The sequence below is a fragment of the Symphalangus syndactylus genome, chromosome 9 (genome assembly GCF_028878055.3).
Source record: "Symphalangus syndactylus isolate Jambi chromosome 9, NHGRI_mSymSyn1-v2.1_pri, whole genome shotgun sequence".
NCBI lineage: Eukaryota > Metazoa > Chordata > Mammalia > Primates > Hylobatidae > Symphalangus > Symphalangus syndactylus.
Genome location: NC_072431.2, coordinates 40,194,368 through 40,218,242, shown reverse-complemented (window position 1 = coordinate 40,218,242; position 23,875 = coordinate 40,194,368). Strand labels below are relative to the sequence as shown.

Sequence of the window (23,875 nt, the reverse complement as noted above, 5' to 3'; positions counted from 1 at the left end):
CCGAAGTCATTTTTGCAACTGGGGATGGGGAGCGTCTATTGTGTTAGATAGCACTTTGAGAACAATTTTAAATAATAGATATCGGATGTTCATTTGGTGTGTATATATATTTCTTGTGTTAAAATAATGTCTCTTCATTACTTCTTAACATATTTATCAGGAATGGAAGTTGGATTTTGTCAAGTGGCTTTTTGACATCTATCATAACCTTTCATAGGTACTTTTCATCTTTGACCTAATAGGATAGTGAATTATTTTAGTATATTTCCAGTTTGTGAACCAATCTTTCACTTGGTCATGGTGTAATATTTAAGTATATATTGGTTCTTTTGGAAGCATTTTTATTTAAAATCAATGATTGAGATTCATTTTATACTCACCTTTTTCTGTTATTTTTGCTAGGTTTTGATATCAAGGTTATGCTGGTTCCTAAAAAGAACTGGGCAGAGTTCCTCTTCCTCTGCTCTGATGTAGTTTAAATAGCCTAAGAACTCTGCTCTTTGAAGATCTGAAAGAATTCACTCATGAAACCATGTGGGTCTGGGAGTACACTCTTCTTAAGACAGCAACAGTACTCAGCAAAATGGTTCAGAACAAACAAAAACTCCTTGGAGTAAATACAATTGAATGAAAGAGTCTGGGACACAGTAATGTCAAGAACTAAGAACAGCTGCTGTACTGATGCTGGTTATTTCCCCCCTACACACAACTTTTTTTTCGTGGACTAGGAAAAATGCTGTAGGTAGGCTGAGGCTGTTAAGTAAAATGTCTTGCTATTCTTTCTCTTCTCTTCTCCAGTTATGTTACAGAAGCAAGGGTATTGCTTCTACATGGGCAAGTTTGTCCATGCCCTGAAAGAAACCAAGAGTGAAACTCAACTGGGAAGATATCAGTTTCACTTTGTTGTCACTAGCTTCCCAATTTTGCCGGGAAATTTCTTACTTTAAAGGTAATAACTAAGCTGACATTTTACTGTAGCCATATCCTACAGAGGGTTTCAAAATGAGTGGGTGAAAAAATATACAAGCTTAACATGCTTATACTTATTTAACATGAAGTGAAAATCATTAGCACAGTTCAGGTATGTGCATGGTATGTGCACGCACATGGAGCAGTGCTGTCATCTAACAAAAGCCTACCTTTTTACTTGACTAATGGTTTACTGTTAATACATCGATAATAGTGTAAGTAATCTTTGATAGACTTTTATAGATGATTATTTAAAATGCTTTTTGATCACCTTCAAGAATATGACCTGAGACAGGTAATGTAATTTAGCAGTTTGCATCTATGAACTGTGGAAGATACCTACAGACACTAAAGTGTTACTTACAGTAGGATGCAGGCATTATGTGAATGCATGGGTATTTTATTTCCATTTATGGGCTATTATAGCAAAAATAATTGGGGACTTGCCCTATGATGAAAGAAGACTGCATGTTTTTTAAAACCATACCTTTGTCCAAATGGTGAATAAAAATAGCCTGTTGACATAAAGCTTCGCTATTTCGATGCTGTGCATTAGCTGATTGACTGTTCCTGTTTATCCTTTTTGTTTTCTAATACCTTATAAGCATAAAATATTACTGTTTAATTGCAGTTCGTTTGTGTTCAGTTATGTAAAGCCTAGTTTTAGTTTCTATTTCCTGTAGGATTTATGCTGTGGCTGCCATTTCCCACCTGCTATCTCCTATGCTTGCTGCCATGGTTTTGAATTATAAATACAGGGAAAGAGGAGGCTATTATTTAGATATGTAACAAAAATCTCTTTACAGTTCAGAACCAAGATTATGATTATCTTCAGGAAGGGATAACAGAATATGAAATGAACTACCTTTTCAGTGAGTTGTTAATTAATTTTCAAAGTCTTTTGAACTAAGTGCAGTATTTGGTCACTGTTCAAGTAAGTTGAGGGTAACTGGTACCAAGCCCTATGCAACTGAAAACAGGCTTTGGGACCTATGTAGTACATGTGTCACATTTTCCAATTCCTAATCTATAAAAGCTTTTTAAATTGTGGTAAAATTCACATAACAAAATTTACCGTCTTAACCTTTTTAAAGTATATGGTTCAATAATGTTAAGTGCATTCACATTGCTGTGCAACCAAGAAAAACATTTTTAAAGGGACTTATTTTTCTTAAGGAAAAAGAGTTTGGGAAGTAAGTGATGGCAATTGTTTGTCTCATGGAAAATTTCCTGGACAGTAACTTTTTACCTTCAGAGATATATTCTCTATAAATGGTAATTATCAGTAGTAAGTTATGAGAGTAAACAGTTTGAGTACTAGTGATCTATAATAGCTTTTACTTAACACCAATACTTTTTTTTTTTTTTTTTTGCAAAAAGAAGGATCTACTGAAAATAGGTTGCTAACATTGAAAACAAAGTATTTTAAGTCATTGCAGTAAGGAATTACTGGAAATTGAGTAGACAAAGAAAATTAATATGAGTTCCGTTTTGATGGTTACTTACCAAGTTGAAGTTATGAGAGTCTTTGAAATAGTTGCAGTAGAATGAAGTATGAGAATTGTTCTGTTGAACAGCAAAACAACCCAATCAGGTAATAGTTTTGCCAGAGAGTGACTTGCTATAAAGGATGGAAGTTAGAGACTTAGATTCTTTGAAAATAAAGGATTTTTTTTTAATTGCTTGAAGAAAGATTTTTGGAATCAGCAAATCAACTGTTATTGTGAGAGATTTAAGTGGTTTTACGATTCATAACCATTTATTATGTGGCATTTACTGGAATGTGATTTCATAACCTCAAGTATTTGGAATCCCAAAAGTAGAAATGCCTTTCCCTTGATATTGTTGTTTCTCAACCTTTAAAAACCCATATTTCCTTTCTGATAAACATTAAAATCTCACAAATCCTAGAGGATTGTAATACATGTTCCTTCCCATACAGTCCTACTCCTCCTCTACACCTCACCATACTGACTACAGACTTTCTCCTCTAGTTCTCTCATCTGTGAATATTATGCACAGTCCTTTATATGATTTATGTAATAGATTTTTAATATTAACTATTTTAAAATTGTATATCCTTCCTCCCCCATCTTCAGATTCTAACATTGCCCCTACTCAGAGGAGAGGATACCCCTTAAAGATTACTCAGTTGAGCATAGCCAACTGAGCAGTGCCATGTTGATGTTCACCTCAGAGGAGTAGAACATCCCATGCCTACTTTCCCTTTTGGTGTTATACTGTTAGTTGTGCACTTAAACCCATAACATTTGATAAATAGTCTCAAAGAAGTATTACTGGAGAAAAAAAGGAAGTAAGGCAAAACTGAGACTCAGGGGTGTGGTCTTTGACAGTGAAATCTTTTAGCTCTTGCAAGATCGCATAGAAAATTTCACCAAGTTCCAACATCCAGCAAAATGGAGAACATGTACTGGGGAGCTTTGGGTTTAGCCAGTGAGATTGTCTTGTTTATCCTGTTGCATTTAGCCTTCCAGCTTATGGAAGAATACAAAATTCAAATTGTAACACTACTGGATTTATGATATTTAAGGTTTCTATTATATCAGCTGCCTGGATGGAGCACAGAAACAGTGTAGTACAATATGCTATGGGTATATTCATGACCAAAGTTTACAACGTGGAAGGAGAATAGAAATGCAAGAGGTCAGTTGGGGAATTAGCTGTTTGTGTTATATAACTCCTTAAAAGTGGAAAATGATCACAAGTAAATGTGAATAGTGACAGTTCTCTTCCATTTCCTTTCTTCAAGTAAGGAAAACACACTTAATATTTTCGAGTGTCTTTAAAGATCTTCCTAACCATCCAAAAGAGAAGATGTCTTATTTGTGTGTATATGCCGTGTTATTGACTGATTTTTTTGCTTTTTACTCCTGATGTGTTTTGTGGGTGAAAAGGCAAACATATAACTAAGATACAGAAAAGACAAGATGTAGTGGGGCACAGTGGCTTGACGCCTATAATCTCAACTACTCAGAAGGCTGAGGTGGAAGGACTGCTTGAGGCAAGGAGTCCAGGCTGCAGTGGGCTATGATTGCACCGCCACACTTGCTGCACTCTACCCTGGGGAGACAGAGTGAAGCTCTGTCTCAAAAAAAACAAAAAACAAAACAAAAACACAGAATGTGTCTTTCATTCACTGATTCACCTCTTTATGTACTACAGTGGCAACTTTTCTGAAATAGAATATGAATTCCTCTTATTCATAGCCCAAGGAGTTGGGAAAGGCTGGTGGCTTTCTTTTCTAGGGCAAAGTGGAATGGGTAGAAGTTACTCAAGGTGATTTCCTTTCCCCATCCTGAAACTGCTTTAGATTTGAGTTGGTCTCTCACCACAAGTGTGAACTCTGGCAGAACATTTACCCAGAAACAGAATAGGCTCAGCAGTTGGGGAAACCCAGCAGAGGGGCCTTGCCTGCCTCCCAAATTACTCACACTTGTCTCTACCACCTACAAAAAAGTAGACGTTACTAAAGAATTACTAATTATCCTGGAGCCAAGATGGCGAAAATCCCACCTTTAAGCCTTTGATTCTCTTCAAACGTGGAATTCCAATGTATATATACATAACTGATCAAAGCTCAGATGTTCTGGTTGAACAGGCAGTTAGAGGTGGAACATGGTTTGGCTCATACGTTCTCAGCCTCAGTGCAGCTCCAAAGGCACCACTGCTTACCCTTGATTACTACTTTCTTTATCCAGGATTGGTTGGCTTTCATTTGGCAGGATAATAATGGCTGCCAAAGACAACAGACTTAAGATATCGTATCTATTGTCAACCTAAAGAAACCGAGGGAAAATTAATATAGGGAATTTATTTGGGTAGAGGTTGAGGACAGCTGCCTTGGGCACACTTCCAGGTTGCCTTGTGGGAGTGCTTCATTCGGCCTTTGTTGCAACCAGGTTTGTTTGTTTGTTTTTGAGACGGAGTCTTGCTCTGTCGCCCAGGCTGGAGTGCAGTGGTGCAATCTTGTCTCACTGCAAGCTCCGCCTCCCGGGTTCATGCCATTCTCCTGCCTCAGCCTCCCAAGTAGCTGGGACTGTAGGCACCCGCCACCACACCCGGCTAATTTTTTTGTATTTTTTAGTAGAGACGGGATTTCACCGTGTTAGCCAGGATGATCTCGATCTCCTGACCTTGTGATCCACCCGCCTCGGCCTCCCAAAGTGCTGGGATTACAAGTGTGAGCCACCGCGCCCAGCCGCAATCATTTTTTTAAAGGCAAAAGAGGGCAAGGAATGGGCTGATACTAAGTTATTTGGTAGGAATTCTCATTGGTTTACAGAAATAACATTGATTAATGATTATATATTGTTGAACCATAGGGCATGAATTTTGGTATCTAATGTATGGCATTTTATGGCTACTTGGCGTCACATAGTAGATAGCTTCAAGAGGGTCATTTAGTTCACAGGGGAGAGTGAGGTGTGACTGCTGTCACACACTCACATTTCAGTGCCTCTCTGGGCCTGATAATTAAAAGGGGTTTGCACTCCTCATATTAAAAGTTTTTATTTCTCACTATGAAATAAGGAGGGAAGTTCATTTTAAAAGGAGTGGCGGAATAAGGAGAATTGGAGAACTAGTACGGAAGATTCAAAACCCAGATAGTAGAAGTCCCAGAAAGGAATACAAAAGGAAAGAAATTGCCCCAAAAAATTTTCAAGAAAATTTCCAAGAACTGAAGGAGGAGTTTCCAGATTGAAAGGGCCCACCAAGCACCTATTGCTGTGATATAGTCCATGGCCAGGTATGGTCCTGAAATTTCGGAATGCTAGGGACAAAGAGAAAAAAAAATCCAAATAGTTTTCAAAGAGAAAAAAAATCGGTTAAGGCCAGGCACAGTGGCTTATGCCTATAATCCAAGCACTTTGGGAGGCCGAGGCAGGCAGATCACCTGAGGCTGGAAGTTCAAGACCATCCTGGCTAACATGGTGAAACCCCATCTCTTCTAAAAATACAAAAATTAGCTGGGTGTGGTGGCACGCACCTGTAATCCCAGCTACTAGAGAGGCTGAGGCACAAGAATCGCCTGAATCCCGGAGGTGGAGGTTGCAGTGAGCTGAGATCACACCACTGCACTCCAGCCTCGAGCAACAGAGTGAGAATTGTACGAGATCAGGAATCAAAGTGGATCTGATCCTCAACAAAAATAATCAGAAGCTAGAAGATAGCATAGCAAAGCTTTCAGAATTCTGAGGAAAAATTACTTCCAACCTAGGACTCTTAATCTAGCCAAAGTATCAGTTAAGTCAGAGGGTAAAGATATTTTTAGTTATGCAAAGCCTCAAAAAATTTACTTCCCAAACACTTTCTTAGGAAGCTGCTGGAAGATTTGCGTCATCACGTGGGGATATAAAACAAGATTTAGGAGACTGAAAATGAGGGATTCAATTAGAGAAAGAGATGGACAAAGGGTATCCCCAAATTCAAGGTAAAGAAGGTCCCAAGATGAAGGCTTTCCATCAGGCATAGAGAGCAACTAGTCTAGACTGGAGCAAGCCAGAAAGCTTACAGAGTGATTCCTCTAAAGAGATAGAATACCTGAAGTGTCTGAATATATTGAGGAGTTGTATTAGTGATAATAGGAAACAAAGCAAACAAGAATTTTCAGGGAAAAAAATTTTCAGAAAAGGAAAAGCATCCATAGTATATTATATTGTTCAGCAGTGAATAGCATTACATAGTAATAAGAAAGTAAAAGCTGAATGCTAATCTAATGAAAAATTAGATATAACTGTATTGGGGAAATGGGGGAGAATAGGAGGTAGGGGATGTTTAAAGAGCACTGAATCCTAACTTTCCACAATGAGGAGACAAAAACTGAAAAATCAGTAGTGGCAGTATTACATGTTATTTAGAAATACAGAGATAAATACAAAAAAGAATTGTTGCCAAGATGAAGCAGGAAATAAGGAGGGGAAAGCAGAGGACTACTGTTTTTCTTATCTTGTAGAACTACTTAACTCATTAAGATATAGGTATGTATAGCTCCGATTAAAATAAAAACTAGAGGGGAGAGAGCTAGAGATTGTGCTTTAGCAACAGACACTTAGATTTATCTGGTTCTTCCATTTTCTAATTCTGTGCCTTATGCAACTTATTTACCCTTTTGAAGCTCAGTTTTGAAGTTCAGTTTCCTCCTCTGTAAAGGGAAGACAATATATGCTTCTGCAGAGGGAAGATTAAAAATGAGGTAGTTTATGTAAAGCACCTGCAAATAGATCTTTGTTCCTACCCCAACCCCAGTGCCTCCCATGATCAAATAGGGAACCACCTTCTTCATTGTTGGGATGATTGCCATTCAAACAGAAGACTGAGATTGTCCTTCTGATCCATCACTCTTTGTGCTTCTTTGAATTAAAGGCATATCTTTGAGATCTATCTTGTCTCTCAATTATCTGTAGATAGTTTGAGAATTTAAATAGAATTAAGATGATTAGAGTATTGATAAAGGGAACATCAAGTTAAAAGTGTCATTGCTACTTAGTGGGAGATGGGCTATGGTCAGTCAAATTTCTCAACAAGAACTTCAGCAAATGCCATTAATAGAGAAAACATTTGTTTTCTCTATTAATTAATTAAGTTGATGAGTTGTGGAAGTTTTATGGAACCAAGATCAACAAAGTGCTGTTGCTCTGGACCATCTGCCAAAGTATCAAAATACCTTTATTTATTTATTTGAGAAAGTCTTCTACCTTAGCAACTGCTATTTTTGTTCCTAAATTCTATATACTTCTTGTAGAATAATTAAAAAGCAGATCACTATTGGAAAAAAGGCAACTTTATGAAAGCCTGTTTCCCTGCGTTGGTGCCTATTTGTATAGTGTTTTATAGTGCTTTCCAAGCTATGACTCGACCCCCTATGGCAGTAATTTTAAATCCATCTTACATCTCCCCCCTGTACAAAATTAGATCCAGGAGTCTTGGACAGGGTTTGGTAAGTATTTTTTAAAACCACCATGGATGATTCTAATGTACTGACAGGTTGTGAACCAATGTCCTGCAGCCTGACTGTATGCCAAGATTCTAAATTGGGAGAAATGGGGGAACAGAGGTCCATAGAAAGGTTAAATGACTTGTTTACTCTCACCCATCACCAAGCCTGTCTAGACTGGACATGTATTATGTACTTCAACTCTGATTTTATCTTCAGTTGACTAGGCTTTTTAATTTAGAGTATCTAATCTAAATTGCCTTAACAGAGAAATTAGTACATTTTACACAAGATGTGGTATAGTTAAAAATATGGTTTGCAATCTTTATTTTATAGTGTCTTTTTATTTTTTTCCAGAGACAAAAGGAAGTGAAACAGCAAATCTGAGTTTCTAATCAACTATTGCTTCCCCACAGTAGGGTGGCACAGAAAGTGTTAAGATTTACTAGGTCTGAATATTCATATTTGAGGTAAACTGGTGTGGCCTTGAAAAGGGTAGAAAGTTGGGTAATTTTGGCACAGATGCAAGTTTGAAAGGTTGGTCTGTTGGGCTGCCCAGGGATTTTTGTAGCCTTCTCTTTAGAAATATTCAACAGTCTGAAGGAGAGAACTTGTTGCATGGTACTGGATTAAAAATATTAGATCTGGTTTTAAGCTAATATATTAAAGTCATACCCTAAACATCTTCAGAATGACTGAAAATGGAGATCCAGAAATCTCTGAAACCTTATTTATTTTTTCATTCGAGTTCTCACAATTCTAATAAAACAAGTTGTGACTTGCAAATCCAGCAGCCTATAGATGTCCTCAGGGAAATTAAAAACAAGGGATAGGAAGAGCTGTAGAGTCCTGTGCCAGTGGTTAAGAGCACAGAGTAAAGCTTTATAATTATGTAGGTTTTTGCCTGTTCCTATTTATCATTGGTAATGTTCTCAAGGCTAAATAGCTGCTCAGCTATTTTAAATTGTGATTTAAAGAGAAATTACGCCCTTTTGTGAAAAGGTCCTCTCTCTTGAAATTTTAACTCTTTTTTCATAGAAGAGCTCTCTTCCTCCATAGTAGTTTTTTCTGATACAGTAAATGACTCAGGGATACTGGAGGGGCAGCCAACCCGTTAACTCATAAGATTTTAACTACTTCTCTTTCGAAACAACTTTACCATTTATGAATCTTGTGTAGCCTGTGACTTCTCTTATGTTATTGTCTTGTGTTTTGGGGGACCTTTTTGAGATTACTGAAAATATTTTTTTCAAACTTTTCTGGTTAAGACCAGAGGATAGATACAAACCCTACCACTCTTTCGAAAAATCATTAGTACTACCTTATTATTTATTTATAAATCTGGTAGAGTAGAAGATACTTAAGGAAAATCTTGCATTCAAATACTCTGCCAGAGTTGTTTTTCCTGTTATAAAGCATATAAAGGTTAACAAAGCAGAGCATTAGATAACATTTCTACATATTGGATTAATAGTCTTTTTACATAAAATAACAGACACAAAATGTCATACACTGTTTTATGCATTTCCTAGTTTTCCTTCTGACCTCCTTCAAATAAATAATAAGTGGGCCTGTCCTCTTTTTTGGTTTATGTTTGGTAGGAAAAACATGTACATCTTGTGCTATAAGGTGGTGCAATAGTATGTATTGCTTTGTTGTTTTCTTTTCAAAAATGTAGTTTTTTTCTGCTTTTTTTTGTTGTTGGTAAAACAATTTTGGCCTAATTGGCCATCCAAGGATGTACTAGTATCAGGGGATATTAAAAACAGGACTTCAAGAATACAAACAATAGTGAAGGCATAGTTGCCTTCATTTTTTTCCTATAGATCATTATGCAATTGATGCTTTCTTCCTCTTTATTATGATGTCTTTTCTAGCACTGTTGTCCAAAATTGGATTCAGTATCTTCCCTCTCCTCCTGAAAATTTTCTTTCTGTCACTTTATGTCTGGCTATCACCACTTTCTACTGGGTGTTTTGAAAACTAATGGCTGGTGAACCATCTGCAACAAAATCACCTGAGGCACTTTGCTAATTAGAATGTAGATTCCGAGGTCCCATTTCAGGCCAACTGATTTGCAGTCACAGGTACCTGAATTGCTGCCCTCTTGTCTATTGTGCGCATCCAGTCAGCCACCAAATCCTGTTAATTCTACTCTTGAAATGCCTCTTGAATCCACTCATCTTTATTTCTCCTGCTCTAGTTCAAGCCCTCATCTTTTACCTAGAATACAGCAATAGTTGCCTGTGGTGTAGCCTCACTTTGTCTCCCTCGCTAGTTTGTAGTTCATGCTGTTATCTGTTCTATCTTTCTAAAATATGTCCATCATCTCCTTGAAAATCTCTCATTACTCCTTGTGTCAACATGTTAAAGTCTAAATTTCTTAGAGTGACATTCGAGTTCTGCTATAGTCTAGCCATAACTGAGTCTGCTGCATGTGGTTTATGCGGTTAGTGTACTCTACAGCTCTATGGGATGCCATTCCAATCATGGTCTTTATGTATGGTCTTCCCTAGGATTTTTGTAGTACAGCACAGTCATACATGCTGACCCTGACCGTAGCTTATCATGGCACCCTCACCTCGCTATCATCTCTGCACACATGCTAGACTTTCATAAACAGAATACTCACTCCCTTCACTAAAATGCACCACACTAATGACTTTTCAGGGCCTCTGCTCTTTCAGAATGAGTGTACTTTACCCATTCATTCTCTACTTGTTGAAACTCTTCTCATCTTTCGGGACTCTGTTTAAATGTCAGATCCTTTGTGAAGCCTTCCACAATCCTTCTTATTTTGATTGTTCCTTCTATTGAGCCTTTGTCTGGTTTATACCTTTTACTTAACAGTTTTCTTCTTCTTTTTAGGTAAAACTTTGAATGAAATGCGTAAATCTCTAGTGAACCATTGGGTGAGGTCTACAAATGCTTATACCTGTGCTACCCAGACCTCTGTGAAGATGTGCCCAGACCTTTTTTTTTTAAACATTTATAATTGACCTTTTGGCTAATTATTTTCATGTGTGTCTGCCTCACTCAATTATAAACTCTAATTGGACCAAAAGGCAAAGACCATGACTATTTTTCACTTTCCCAGGGAGAAAAGGAGTGCCTACCGTGTGTTCAATGCTGAACCAGTCTTGAACGTTGTACTAATCAGGATACAGCTCAGTTCCTCCTTTAGAGACCCACAAAACAGTAGTTAAACAAGTGTTGCCTGCATCACAGTGTTCTAGGTGGCTTGTCACTGTAACATTCCATCCAGCTGGGAAAAAGAAAAAGGTGAAAGGGAAAACTTGTTATGGAAGTTACACCCATTTGCCAATGACCAGCACGTAGTCACATGACCACACCAGCTAAAAATCAGAAGTATTAGTACTATAAGAGAAGGAGAGAATAGATATTGAGGAACAAATAATTTTATATATGGTCTCACTCATATATATTTTATATATGGTCTCACTTAAGTTTTACTTAATTTTTACTGTATATATGGTCTCAATTTTTATTGTAACCCTACAAACTATGTATGATATGAAAACTGATGTTCAGAGTTCAGTAAATGGCTAGGAAATTGCAGATCTGGGGTCTGAATTTAAAGCCTGTATTTTTTTTCACTCTACTTAGTAAAGTGTTCAGGAGGGAACATATAAATGTATTGAATAAACAAAAGTCACAGTAATTTTCTCAGTATTATTTGTAATCACATATTTTTCATCTAACATACTTTTACAGTATCATATCATCCCTTTACTTCCAGGACACTCTGTGTAACTTTACTCCTTGCTTCTCACCATTGTGAAATGAAATGCCCTAGCAACTGGTTTGCAATCAAGGCTTAATTTGTAACATAAATTAAGACAAAGCAGCTACTGTTTTTAAATATATGATATCATTTATGAGGAAAAATAAGTCACCATATTTGCTGAGCAAAAGTTTTTATGCTCTGTATAGTTTGGTAATGTTATACAATTATAAAGTTAAAGGAGACTCTATTATCCAAACTCTTTGTGTTAATAACAAAGAAAATCAAGGCTGCAGAATTTGCCTTTTCTTTCATTTCCACCCCTACTTGCTTTCAGGCATCATGGGAAAAGCTTTAGCATAATCTGCCATGTTTATAGTAACCATCATTGTTATGCATAAGAATTGTCTCAGGTTTGCATGGTTGTCCTGATCAGGAAAATCAAACTGAGCAGTGCATAAGAAATGCATATAATCCTGGCCTGTTTTAGTAAAGAATTGATATTATTTAATATTAAAAACATCCTTATCACAGTGGGAAACCTGTTTGAAAAAGGATGACTGCCGTTTGATAATTAAATAAAAGGAATGGGTAAGATCATTCCCACCTATATCTCAACACCATATTCAAATACCACCTACCTCTCAAAGCCTTTCCTAAACTTCATAGATTAACTTTCCTCTCCAAACTCTAGCCTTTTGGATATCTTAGGATGCTCATATAGTATATGCTTCAAGTTACAGTTAATGGTACCTTCGTGGGAGGAGATTTCATGTCTGTTTTGTTCTCACTGCATCAGTGGTACCCTGCACACTTCTGCTCATAGTTGGCACTAAATATTTTATCAAATAAGCATATTGACCATAACACCCTGAGAGAGCACTTTGCAACTGGCTCTAATGAACAATCCTTGAACTAAGAATTTTAAAGATTTAATCTAGTTCATAACACAGCTTTATAGCTATAGATAAGTCATTTAAGCCTTCTGAGCCTTATCAGTCAAACAGGAATGTTAATATGCAATAGGAAATGAAGAATTGGTGAAAATACTTTGTGAAAGAAACATAACTTTAAGATAGTACCATATCTGAATCCTTTGCTGTTCCCCATATGGTGCCTTACACATCATAAGCCACCAAATATGTTGTTCTGATTGAATGGTAATGGGATATATTTTATTAAAATCAAAGCTTTGCTAGGGCTGGGAAGCTTTACCAAAGGAAAGGAAAATTATCTTTCTTGGTCATGCTGCCTCTCTTACTCCAGGACAGTTTCATTATTGAACCAAGGGATCAATGAAAGAGGAAGCAGGGATTTTCTTGGTGTTTTCTTCGTGGACAGGCACACCATGGGCAATCACTGGGCTGGAGAGTTGGGACAAGAACCTACTGCCCTCAATTTTGCTTGTCTGAACCACTGGTTTGGGTAGGAAAAAAGGAATTACTGCTAGAGTGACAACAGTGGGTAGATGAGAGTATCCAGGCTCCAGAAGAATTGCAGGGGACAAGATAGGGATGGTGATTTGCATTGAGCTAGCCCTGCTACCTTCTGGGATTTCAGAATTTTTTTCTCATGTAATGAAGGAAACCAGCAAACCAAATCCAGAAATAAAGCAAAACCCTAACTAGGAGAGTGTTTTCAAGGGAGAGATTGCTATAGCATCAGCCTCCTGGGTTTGGAGAATGAGCTTAACCATGGGATTTAGGTTTGAGCATGTTTACCATAAATAAAAAGCATTTTCCTGGAGTCTGGCAAATATTGCGGAAGGTGTACTGAAATGTAATTGAAATGTAGCTGCCTCTTAAATTAATTTTATACTTAACAAATGCTAAAAATAAATAAATAAACAAGTGGCTTTAAAGTTCAGGGTGTTAATATTTGAAATCTGTCCAGTTTAATTAGCTGAGTCCCAGAGACTTTCCTTTTTCTCTGGTCAGTGTCGCTGATCTAACACCTAATTGTCTTCTTGGTTGTGAAATAGGAATTAAAAGTATCATTTACTTATTTGTATCAACCTGGAACTTATTTCTTTGGCATACATTCTTATTTCAGGAAATAGGATGCGTCTGTGTGGAATTTACTCAGTAGCTCCTCTCTTAGTGACATTTGTGTGATCTAATTCAAGGACCTGAAGGGATGGCTCCACATGATTTACTTGCATATGATGCAGCTATTTTTAGTGCTGCATTTACATTTTTAAAAACAAGAATGCACCTTCTTGATGGAACAGACATGCATTTTTAACTCACAAACTCAAGAACGGTAGAAAAAGGAAGTTTCTTAGAAATTGGGTCCAAACACCTTTTTGTACTGAAGAAAAAGAAACTTTGGTCCCAAAAGATTTAGTGGCCCTTAACTAAGGGTCAGTCAGTAATAGAACAAAGCAAGGGACTAGATGGATTTCCAGTTCAAGGCTCTTACTTGTCCCAGATCTAAAGGTATAGGTGTGGTTTATATTGACAATTTTTCATGACATGCAGCTTTTTAAGGCAGTGATAGATAACTTAGCCACTTACTAACTTCTGTATTAGTTTATTATAGTATATTATAGTCCCTGTGACTACCTATACTTACTTTTTCTTTCCTCTTTGCGTATTTATTTTTAATCTCATGTATTTTTTGTAAGTAGCCTTAGTATTTTTTGAATGAAGCAGTGTCTAAAATACTCAAAATGATGCTTTTTATTAATGCTAACAGTTTATGTTTCCATAGTGTCTATGTCTGGGCAGAGATCCTAGCAACATTAATTATCCTAACAGGATTTCAACGTTTTCATCTATCAGAGGTAGCAGTAGAAACTAACTTCCTAAGTGGAATGCATAAAGAATTGCCATTTCTTCAGTTTTTCAGAAAGTAATGACATTGTTATCCAAAACCCTGGAATTGTTTTTATTGAGCCTGGTAAATTACTTAAAATGTATTTAGTATCTTAAAATGAAAGACTTTGGCTGAAAGATTACTCGCATGTGGGTATTAAAAAAACGTGATTTATGATCAGTTGATTTTTGGCAAGGGTGCCAAGGCTATTCAGTGGGAAAAGAATAGCCCTTTATCAGGGAACCTGCCCCGATAATCACGTAGGTTCTTTTCTATTTTCCTAAGTGTCGGCTGGCTTGAGAAATAAAGGGACAGAGTACAAAAGAGAGAAATTTTAAAGCTGGGCGTCCGGGGGAGACATCACACGTTGGTAGGATCCGTGATGCCCCATAAGCCGCAAAAACCAGCAAGTTTTTATTAGGGAGTTTCAAACAGGGAGGGAGTGTGCGAATAGGTGTGGGTGACATCAAGTACTTAACAGGGTAATAGAATATCACAAGGCAAGTGGAGGCAGGGCAAGATCACAGGACCACAGCTCCGAGGCGAAATTAAAATTGATAGTGAAGTTTCGGGCACCATTGTCATTGATAACTTATCAGGAGACAGGGTTTTGAGATCAACCGGTCTGACCAAAATTTATTAGGCGGGAATTTCCTCTTCCTAATAAGCCTGGGAGCGCTATGGGAGACTGGAGTTTATTTCACCCCTGCAGTCTCAACCATAAGAGACAGGTACGCCCCGGGTTGGTGGGGGAGGGTGGGGCCAGTTCAGAGACCTACCCCTAGGTGCGCATTCTCTTTCTCAGGGACGTTCCATGCTGAGAAAAACAATTCAGTGATATTTCTCCTATTTGCTTTTGAAAGAAGAGAAATATGGCTCTGTTCTGCCCAGCTCACTGGCAGTCAGAGTTTAAGGTTATCTCTCTCATTCCCTGAACAATTGCTGTTATCCTGTTCTTTTTTCAAGGTGCCCACATTTCATATTGCTCAAACACACATGCTGTACAATTTGTGCAGTTAATTATCACATAGTCCTGAGGCGACATACATCCTTTTCGGCTGACAGGATTGAGAGATTAAAGCAAAGACAGGCATAGGAAATCACAAGGGTATTGATTGGGAAAGTGACAAGTGTCCATGAGATCTTCGCAACTTATATTTAGAGATTGCAGTAAAGACAGGCATAAGAAATTACAAAAGTATTAATTTGGGGAACTAATAAATGTCCATAAAATCTTCACAATCCACGTTCTTCTGCCATGGCTTCAGCCGGTCCCTCCGTTTGGGGTCCCTGACTTCCCGCAACAACCTTTCAACAAATAATGCCAGGACAATTGGCTAACCTCATGCAAAAGAATGAATCTGGACCCCTACCTCACACCTTATACAACATTAACTCAGTATGGATCAAAGACTTTAATATAAATCATAAACTTCTTAAAAAGAAACAATTGAAAATCTTCATGATCCTGGATTAGGCAACAGTTCCTTAGATATAACACCAATAGTACAAACAACAAAAGAAAAAATAGGTAAATTGGCCTATATTAAAATTAAAGACATTATGTGTCAGAGGACACTATCAAGAAGTGAAAGGCATCTACAGAATGGGAGAAAATACTTACAAATCATATATTGGATAAGAGTCTAGTTTCTAGAATATATAAAGAACTGTTAAAATTTAACAATAAAAAGAGAAATAACCCATTTATTACAAGTGGACACAGGATTTGAATGGATAAATTGCCAGAGATATACAAATGGCCAATAAGCTCATGGAAAGATGCTCGTCATTAGGGGACTGCAAAACAAAACTTTGATAGGGTATCCTTTTACACCCACTAGGATGGCTGTAATCTTTTAAGTGGACTGTAAGAAGTATTGGTGTGGATGTGGAGAAATTGGAACCCTTATACGATGCTAGTGGAAATGTAGAATGGTACAGCTTCTATGGAAACTGGCAGTTCCTGAGAAAGTTAAACATAGAATTACCATATGACTCAGCAGTTCCACTTCTAGGTGTATATCTGAAAATATTGAAAACGTGTTCACACAAAAATGTATACACAAATCTGCATAGTAGCTTTATACATAACAGCCAAAAGGTGGAAACAACTCAAATGTCCATCAGCTGAGGAATAAACATGTTGCATATCCATACAATGGAATATTATTTAGCCATAAAAATAGTACATAAAAAGTACTATTACATGCTACATCATGGATGAACCTCAGAAATATTATTCTTTCTGAAAGAAGCCAGACACAAAAACCATGTATTGTATTATTCCATTTATATGCAGTGTCAAAAATAGACAAATTCATAGAGACAAAAAAAAGATTAATGGTTACCAGGAGATGGGGGAAGAGGAGGATTGGGACTAACTTAATAGGTATGGACTATTTTAGGGAGGGTGATTAAAATATTCCAGAATTAGATGATGGTGATGATTGCACAAAATAATGAATATTCTAAAAAATACCAAAGTGTACACTTTAAAATAGTGGATTTTATACTGTATGAATTGTATCTCAATTGAAAATGTGAAAATTAAAGAAGTGTGTCTGAAGATATAACAAAAGATGTTATGACAGATTAGAGACCGAAATTTTGAAGAATTTTCACAAAAATGAAATAACTTGGTACCCAATATAACAGAGAACTTTGTCTAGTCTGTGGCTTTTAGAGAATTAAGAGAAAGGTCCTGTGTTGTGGTTTTTACAGTTGGACAGGAAGAATCAGAGTCATTAGTTAGCCTTCTGCCCAGAGCCAAGGAATGTCGTTAAGAGATGTTATGCAAACTGAGATTGTAAAACCAAATTACCTTCCACTGAGCAAATCACCTGTATTCAGAAACAGCAGGGAAGTTGGAAAACTAGTCGGTAGTGGGGGTAGGACTGAAGGGATGTGATTTTTCTTTTTTAATGTACAATGCAACAGCGGCTCTCCCTAGATTTTGTGCTAAAATAAGAGCACTTTCACACATTTTAATTGCTCTGTGGTAACAACAGTGCGAACTCCATCCACAAACATTTATTATCTATTTAATTTTGCTCTAATTTCAGTGTAGCAAGAATTCACCTCTAAGTGGGAGTAAGAGTCCATTTAGTAAAATGAAATCCCTTCCCACATTGCTGATCCTATTGTACATTTCCATAATAAATAATTTAAAATGGCCTTTTATATTTTCTCATTTTTAGGTTAAGTTTATAGATTAGTATTCTCAAAGTAGCATCTTCCTGAACTGGAACCCCACTTGCTCCTTGAACATTAGAATAAGAATATTTAAAAATTGTAGAACTTAAAGTTTCATAAGATTTCTAGTCAGGATTTTAGATGAGACTTATGTTTATAGTACTTGGTGCTATAATGTTTGTGGTAAACCTTATAGAACTATCTTTAAGATGCATTTTTAAAATGAGATTTATGTAACTTAGTAATTATCTAAATTGATCTCATTATTTTGCAGACTTGCCATTTGCTCCATCCTTTATAGTGATGCTACAGGACGAAGAGGAATGGATAAAAACATTGGCGAGCAACTCAATAAAGCGTATGAAGCCTTCCGGCAGGCATGCATGGATAGAGATTCTGCAGTAAAAGAATTACAGCAAAAGGTGTGTGGTTCTGGTTTTGAAAGTTATTCTTTATCTTGGTACATGGAATTTTAGAGCCTTTTGCATCTGAAAAATGCTATATTGTTAGAAATTGCCCTGAAGAACTATAATTACAGAAACGCAGGTATATATTAATGGATGAAATTTGAAGTTTTTGTTTGTTGTTTTTTAAAAAATATTGCAACCCATAGGAAGAGTTGATTTGATGGGCTCCTTTTCAGGTGATTGTGAAAGATTGTGAATGTTGTCTTCCGTAAATAATTTTAAAATATCAGTATTTATAAATAAGGAGGAAATAACTATAAAAACAGTTTTATGACACAGAAGTATCACTGTCTTCGTTTGTTTGGTTTTGGTGTTTTTTACGTTATTTGGCTGGTAGGAAAACTTTTCAAATCTTAAAATATTTAAGAACTAAATGTGTTATTAATTTATAATACTCTTCCATTCTTTATAACAATTCAAAGTAGACTATTTCAGTGAAATCTTTAATGACTTACTAAAGTTTCAGCTTTTACAATTATCCCTGTACACATAACATTTATTTTTAGTATTTTTAGTTTCAGAAGAAAGTAAATTGGAGGAAAGGCATATCCAGGCAAAAATTACTTAACCTCATAGTTCTTAAGCACATGTCTGTTACTGGTTCATGATGAGATTTTCACTAATCTGCAGCAAAATGAGAAAAATAAGGCTAATTATTAAACTTCTCATAATGCTACATTATTTCATTTAAAATTCTGACTTCTACTCTGATGTTATGCTCCATGTTTCCATATGATCAAAGTAAAGAGCAGAATTTTATTAACATACACTTCTGTGAAATGATGATGATAGGATTCTCTCCTTGTTTATTATGTTTACATAGTAGTGTTTCAGAAGTCTCCAGTTTCACCTACATGTTCTGTGATTCCCCAGAAGGATTCATACAACTCAACATTCAATCATACTCATAGCTAAGATTTATTACAGTGACATAGTAAAGATATATAGCCAGATTATTAATGGAAAAAGACATCAGGAGGAGTCTAGGGGAATCCATGTTGTTCAGCCTTCCTATACACCTTTCCTTCAACTTTAAAATTCAGTAATGTGTGCAGTACATCAGGAACTCCATTTTAGTTTCAGAGTTCAGGGTTTTTTTTTTTTTTTAATTGAGGATTGATCACATAGGCACCCTCTTTTCAACCAAAATTCCAGAGTCTCTCAAAAGGAAAGGTGTTCATCGTAAATCTCATCGTATAGTCTTAAGTGGGCTGGCACAGCAGGCACAACATTATCATTTAGGAAAGGTTTTCAAAAGCCAGGTTCCCAGATGCCAGCTGTATTAGTCCGTTCTCACACTGCTATAAAGAATTACTTGATGGCCACGCGTGGTGGCTTGCGCCTGTAATCCCAGCACTTTGGGAGGTTGAGGTAGGCGGATCACCTGAGATCAGGGGTTTGAGACCAGCCTGACCAACATGGTGAAACCCCCCTCTACTGAAAATACAAAATTAGCCGGGCATATTGGCACATGCCTGTAATCCCAGCTACTTGGGAGGCTAAGGCAGGAGAATCACTTGAACCTAGGAGGCGGAAGTTGCAGTGAGCTGAGATTGCACCATTGCACTCCAGCCTGAGCAATAAGAACGAAACTCCATCTCAAAAAAAAAAAAAACAAACAAAAAGAACTACCTGAGACTGGGTAATTTATGAAGAAAAGAGGTTTAATTGACTTACAGTTCCACAAGCTTTACAGGCAGCATGACTGGGAGGCCTCAGGAAACTTACAATCATGGCAGAAGGCAAAGCAGAACCAAGCACCTTCTTCAAAGGTGGCAGGAGAGAGAGAGAGCAAGGGCCGGGGGGGATGTGCCACACACTTTCAGCATCAAATCTCATGAGAACTCATTCACTATCACAAGAATAGCATGGGTAAAATCCGCCTCCATGATCTAGTCACTTCCCACCAGGTCCCTCCTCCAACATTGGGAATTACAATTCAGCGTGAGATTTGGGTGGGTACACAGAGGCAAACCACATCATTAGCCAAGGGAAAACTTGCACCTAAACCTTTCTGAAGAGAACAGCCTCAGGCCTGCTATGTTAAATTACTTCTGCATAGGCAGTTGAAAGTGAGGGATCTTATGTTGGTTTTCCCAATTTAAAAAAAAAAATTACTAGCCTGTGAAACTCTGAAGTCTACTATGCTAATATTTTGGAAAAACTCTCGAACCTTGTTTTTCCTCTAATCTCACACAACAACAATAATCAACAACATAGAAGAAGAGAACAGGAGAAGGTCAGAGAATTGAAGTTTAGAATTTGGATTTTTTTTTTCCATTCAGGTTTAAGGCATAACCATTTTTATTTAAAAAAATAAATCTCAGAGTTTATTATTCTTATTTTGTGATTAGGTTCATTCAGAAAACTTGATAGTTGTGACCAAATGTGTGTGAGGTTCTCCCCACATATTAAGCAGTGGACACCAGCTAGATGTCCTCCAATTCAGTTCCAACACCATCTACTCGGAGATAACATCAGATCCCACAAGTAAAGGGCTCAGTCCCACAAGACCACCCTCTCCCCTCCCCAAGTTGCAAGTCCCGGTCTCCAGAACTTCTAACCGACTAGTTTCCAGTTGGAGTTCCCACAACCCCCTCTTTGGGTTTGATTAATTTGCTAGAGTGGCTCACAAAACTCAGGGAAACCAATACTTATTTTACCAGTTTATTTTAAAGGATATTTTACAGGATGTTAACATCCAAATGAAGAGACATATAAGGTGAGGTCTGAAAGGGTCCCGAGTACAGGAGCTTCTGTCTTTGGGGAGTTGGGGTGCACTACCCTCCCAGCACGTGGATGAGTTCTTCATCTTTCTGTCAACCTCCACATGTTCAGCTCCCCAGAAGTTCCCTGAACCCTGTCCTTTGGGACTTCTATGGAGATGTCATTGATTGTCCAGGATTGAAGAATGGACAGCCAGTTCAAAATGTGATTGCACAAAAAGGGTGTGATCTAAACCCAGCAGTTCCTGTCTATTCAGATTCTTCTTGGTCATTCTGTGCAGCATTCCTTCCTCCAGAGTATGCAGCAGGACCCTCTCTGGAATGAAGGTCTGATGACCCATAGTCATATTAGAGTCCTGTCTTCAGCAAGTGAGAGGAGGGCAGGAGAAGGTTAGAGAGAGAGAGAGAGAGAGACTGTTTCCTGATGCCTGCTTCCAAGGCCTGAAGCACCTCAACATTGTAACAAAAGACTATAACAAGAGTTGTGAGAGTTACGAGCTAGGAACCATGGACAAAAACCTAATCATAATGCCACAGCTAGCCATGCAATTATTAGCTTCTTCCTTAAATACAGGAGCTACACAATTTCCTCCTCCTTTCTAATTGATAAATCTATAAAACTAGCCGTCATTCATAACTCCCTCTATTCTTCAGAAATCATCGTTATTCTTTGTGAGTCTCCTCTTGGTTTACAAAGGAATACTCCATTATGGAATACCTATGAATACTTATGGACTATAAGTCTTCATTAGGGGTGGATAGGAGGAAAGAGTGCACAGTATGAGAGAGGGCTTTCTAAAATTATTGAAACGAAGTTTAGAATTTGAACTTATTTTTTTTTTCAGTTCAGGTTTAAGACAACTACTTTTGTAGAAAGCAAAAAAACTCAGCGTTTGTTCTTCTTAGGTTCATTAAGAAACCATGACAATTCTATATTTCTTCTAGAGGAGTATTAAGATATCTTTTGGATAAGACAGAAACAGGAATTCCTGTTAACTCCTATTCTTTTTGCACTAACCATTGGTAAGCAATTGGGAGTTTATCCCTTATCTGCTGTGGAAGAAGCCTTTGCTCACATTAGCATATATTCCAAAGAAGGAAAAGGGAAAATTTTTTTACATTTAGTTTTCAAAGCTAATATTTGTTAAGTACTCAAGAATGGATGAAGAAAAAATGTATAATATATATTCTTATATGTTAAATTCAAAATATTCTGGTAGATTTATTTAAGAAACATTTATCGAGTACCTCCTAAGTACTGGGCCCTTAATGAAGTTTTGAGAATACTGAAATAAATAAAATATCATTTATATCATTAAGGAACTTTAAAAAGTTCAAATAAATCATAAATAAAATAGATATTTTACTATGTAGTCGAATAAAAAAAGAAAAGATGGTAGTTATTACTATAGTGTATTTTATACTACAATAGAGATCAGTATAGGATAATACATGAGCACAGAGAAGAGACACTTGTTCTGTGAGAATCAGGTAAAAAGCTCAATGTGAGTCGATACTTCAGCTAAGGTTAGGAGGAGTTTAGCAAACTGGGGAAGAAGCAGGAGGAGCACTATATATTAAAAAAAACTCAGAAGTTAGAGAGTATATGATACATTTCGTGTACCACAAGGAATCCTATAGCTTCAAAGAGAATGATGAGACATCCCAGGAAAAGAACCTGTAAAGGTAGATTAGTATGGCTAAGTAGTTTGTACTATATCCTTTTTCAATCAAAAGTTATTGAAGGATTAATATGTGCTTTGGAACAGTCTTCCTAACAGTGGGATAGAGACAGATAGGATACAGAACAATGTGAAATTGAGCTCAACAAATATATATTAAGAACCTATTTCATACTAAGCAATGTTCTAAAAGCAAGCAATATAAAATAACTGGCAACTATCCAGTTGCACTTTATGCACTTTAATATATGTTTTGATATAAAATTATGTAGTTATATGATACATAAAATATCTTAATATACATACACACTAAATGTATGCACATATATATTATACCTCAATTTTTTAAAAAAGTTAATGGCAACCATTTCAAGCAATCAAAATGAGGACATAAATTAAGCATTAGAGATGAGTTGGGGAAAAGATTTAAGGTTTATTTAGGAGACAAAATGGAAAGCAGGGGCACCTGAATGCAGGCCACATCTGAGGCCTGGTACCCTCTCAGATGGTATCCTGGTATCTGGAATGAATTACTGGATTAGCGGTGGTGCTGATGACTGAAACCAAGGATGGAAAAGAGGGTACAAATTTGGGGTGGGGAAATAAGATCTATAATTAGGTTTTAGTTAATATTTGTAGTTACCTGTGAGGCTTATAGGTGAAAATGCCAATGGATGGTTGTAAATTTGGATCTAGGCCTAGAAAAAGTTCTGAATTGGAAAATGTAGATATGGAAGTAATGGATTTTGTTGTATCCTTAAATGTGGATAACATCTCCCAGTTAAGAGTGTATAGGTTGAAGGAATATTTGAAGGATAGAAGTGGGAGAGGGAGAAGGAAGGGAAGAAGGTCAGTCACTTGGCCTCTGGAGATTCAGAACATAGGTTAAGCAATTTGAGAAGCATAGGAAGAGAACTTGGAGAATACCAATATTTTACAGAATAGGCATAGAGAGGGAAAAATCATTAAGGAAACTAATGAAAACCACTCTATAAGGTAAGAAACAAATTATAGAAAAAGAGTGTAATATCATAGAAGGCATTAGAAAAGAGCTTCAAGAAGGAAGCACTAGTTAGCAGTACCAGATATCCAAGAAATCTAGTAAGATGACAACTGAGAAGCCAATTGCATTTGGCTGTGTGGAGTTTACTGACATTTATGAAGGCAGTTAAGTTGAGTGGGAAGGGCAGATTGTAGTAGGCTGAGGAGAATTAGGGAATGAAGAAGTAAAGACAATATAAACCATGTGGTTAAAAGCTTGACTGTGGAGAAGATAGAGTGATAACTAGTGAGGTTTTTTGTTTTTCATTTTTTTTTTC

At 36.9% G+C, this 23,875-nt stretch overlaps 1 protein-coding gene and 1 long non-coding RNA gene across 6 annotated transcripts in view; one reads left to right on the top strand and one right to left on the bottom strand.

Annotated features, from left to right (window-relative positions):
* The window catches only part of LOC129489435 (uncharacterized), a 294,613-nt gene extending 283,419 nt beyond the window's left edge, over nucleotides 1-11,194 (bottom strand). Inside the window, exons 1-2 of the long non-coding RNA XR_008659984.2 lie at nucleotides 11,041-11,194; nucleotides 2,476-2,590 (exon numbers count right to left, since the gene is read on the bottom strand). This is a non-coding gene — a long non-coding RNA (uncharacterized lncRNA). The remainder of the gene's footprint in view (nucleotides 1-2,475; nucleotides 2,591-11,040) is intronic.
* Nucleotides 1-23,875, top strand: part of TANK (TRAF family member associated NFKB activator) — a 98,367-nt gene that overhangs the window by 24,090 nt on the left and 50,402 nt on the right. For all 5 annotated transcript variants that reach the window (XM_055291968.2, XM_055291965.2, XM_055291964.2 and 2 more), the window contains one exon: nucleotides 17,956-18,103. In XM_055291968.2, coding sequence (XP_055147943.1) covers nucleotides 18,005-18,103 — 99 coding nt within the window. In that variant the 5' untranslated portion in view covers nucleotides 17,956-18,004. The remainder of the gene's footprint in view (nucleotides 1-17,955; nucleotides 18,104-23,875) is intronic.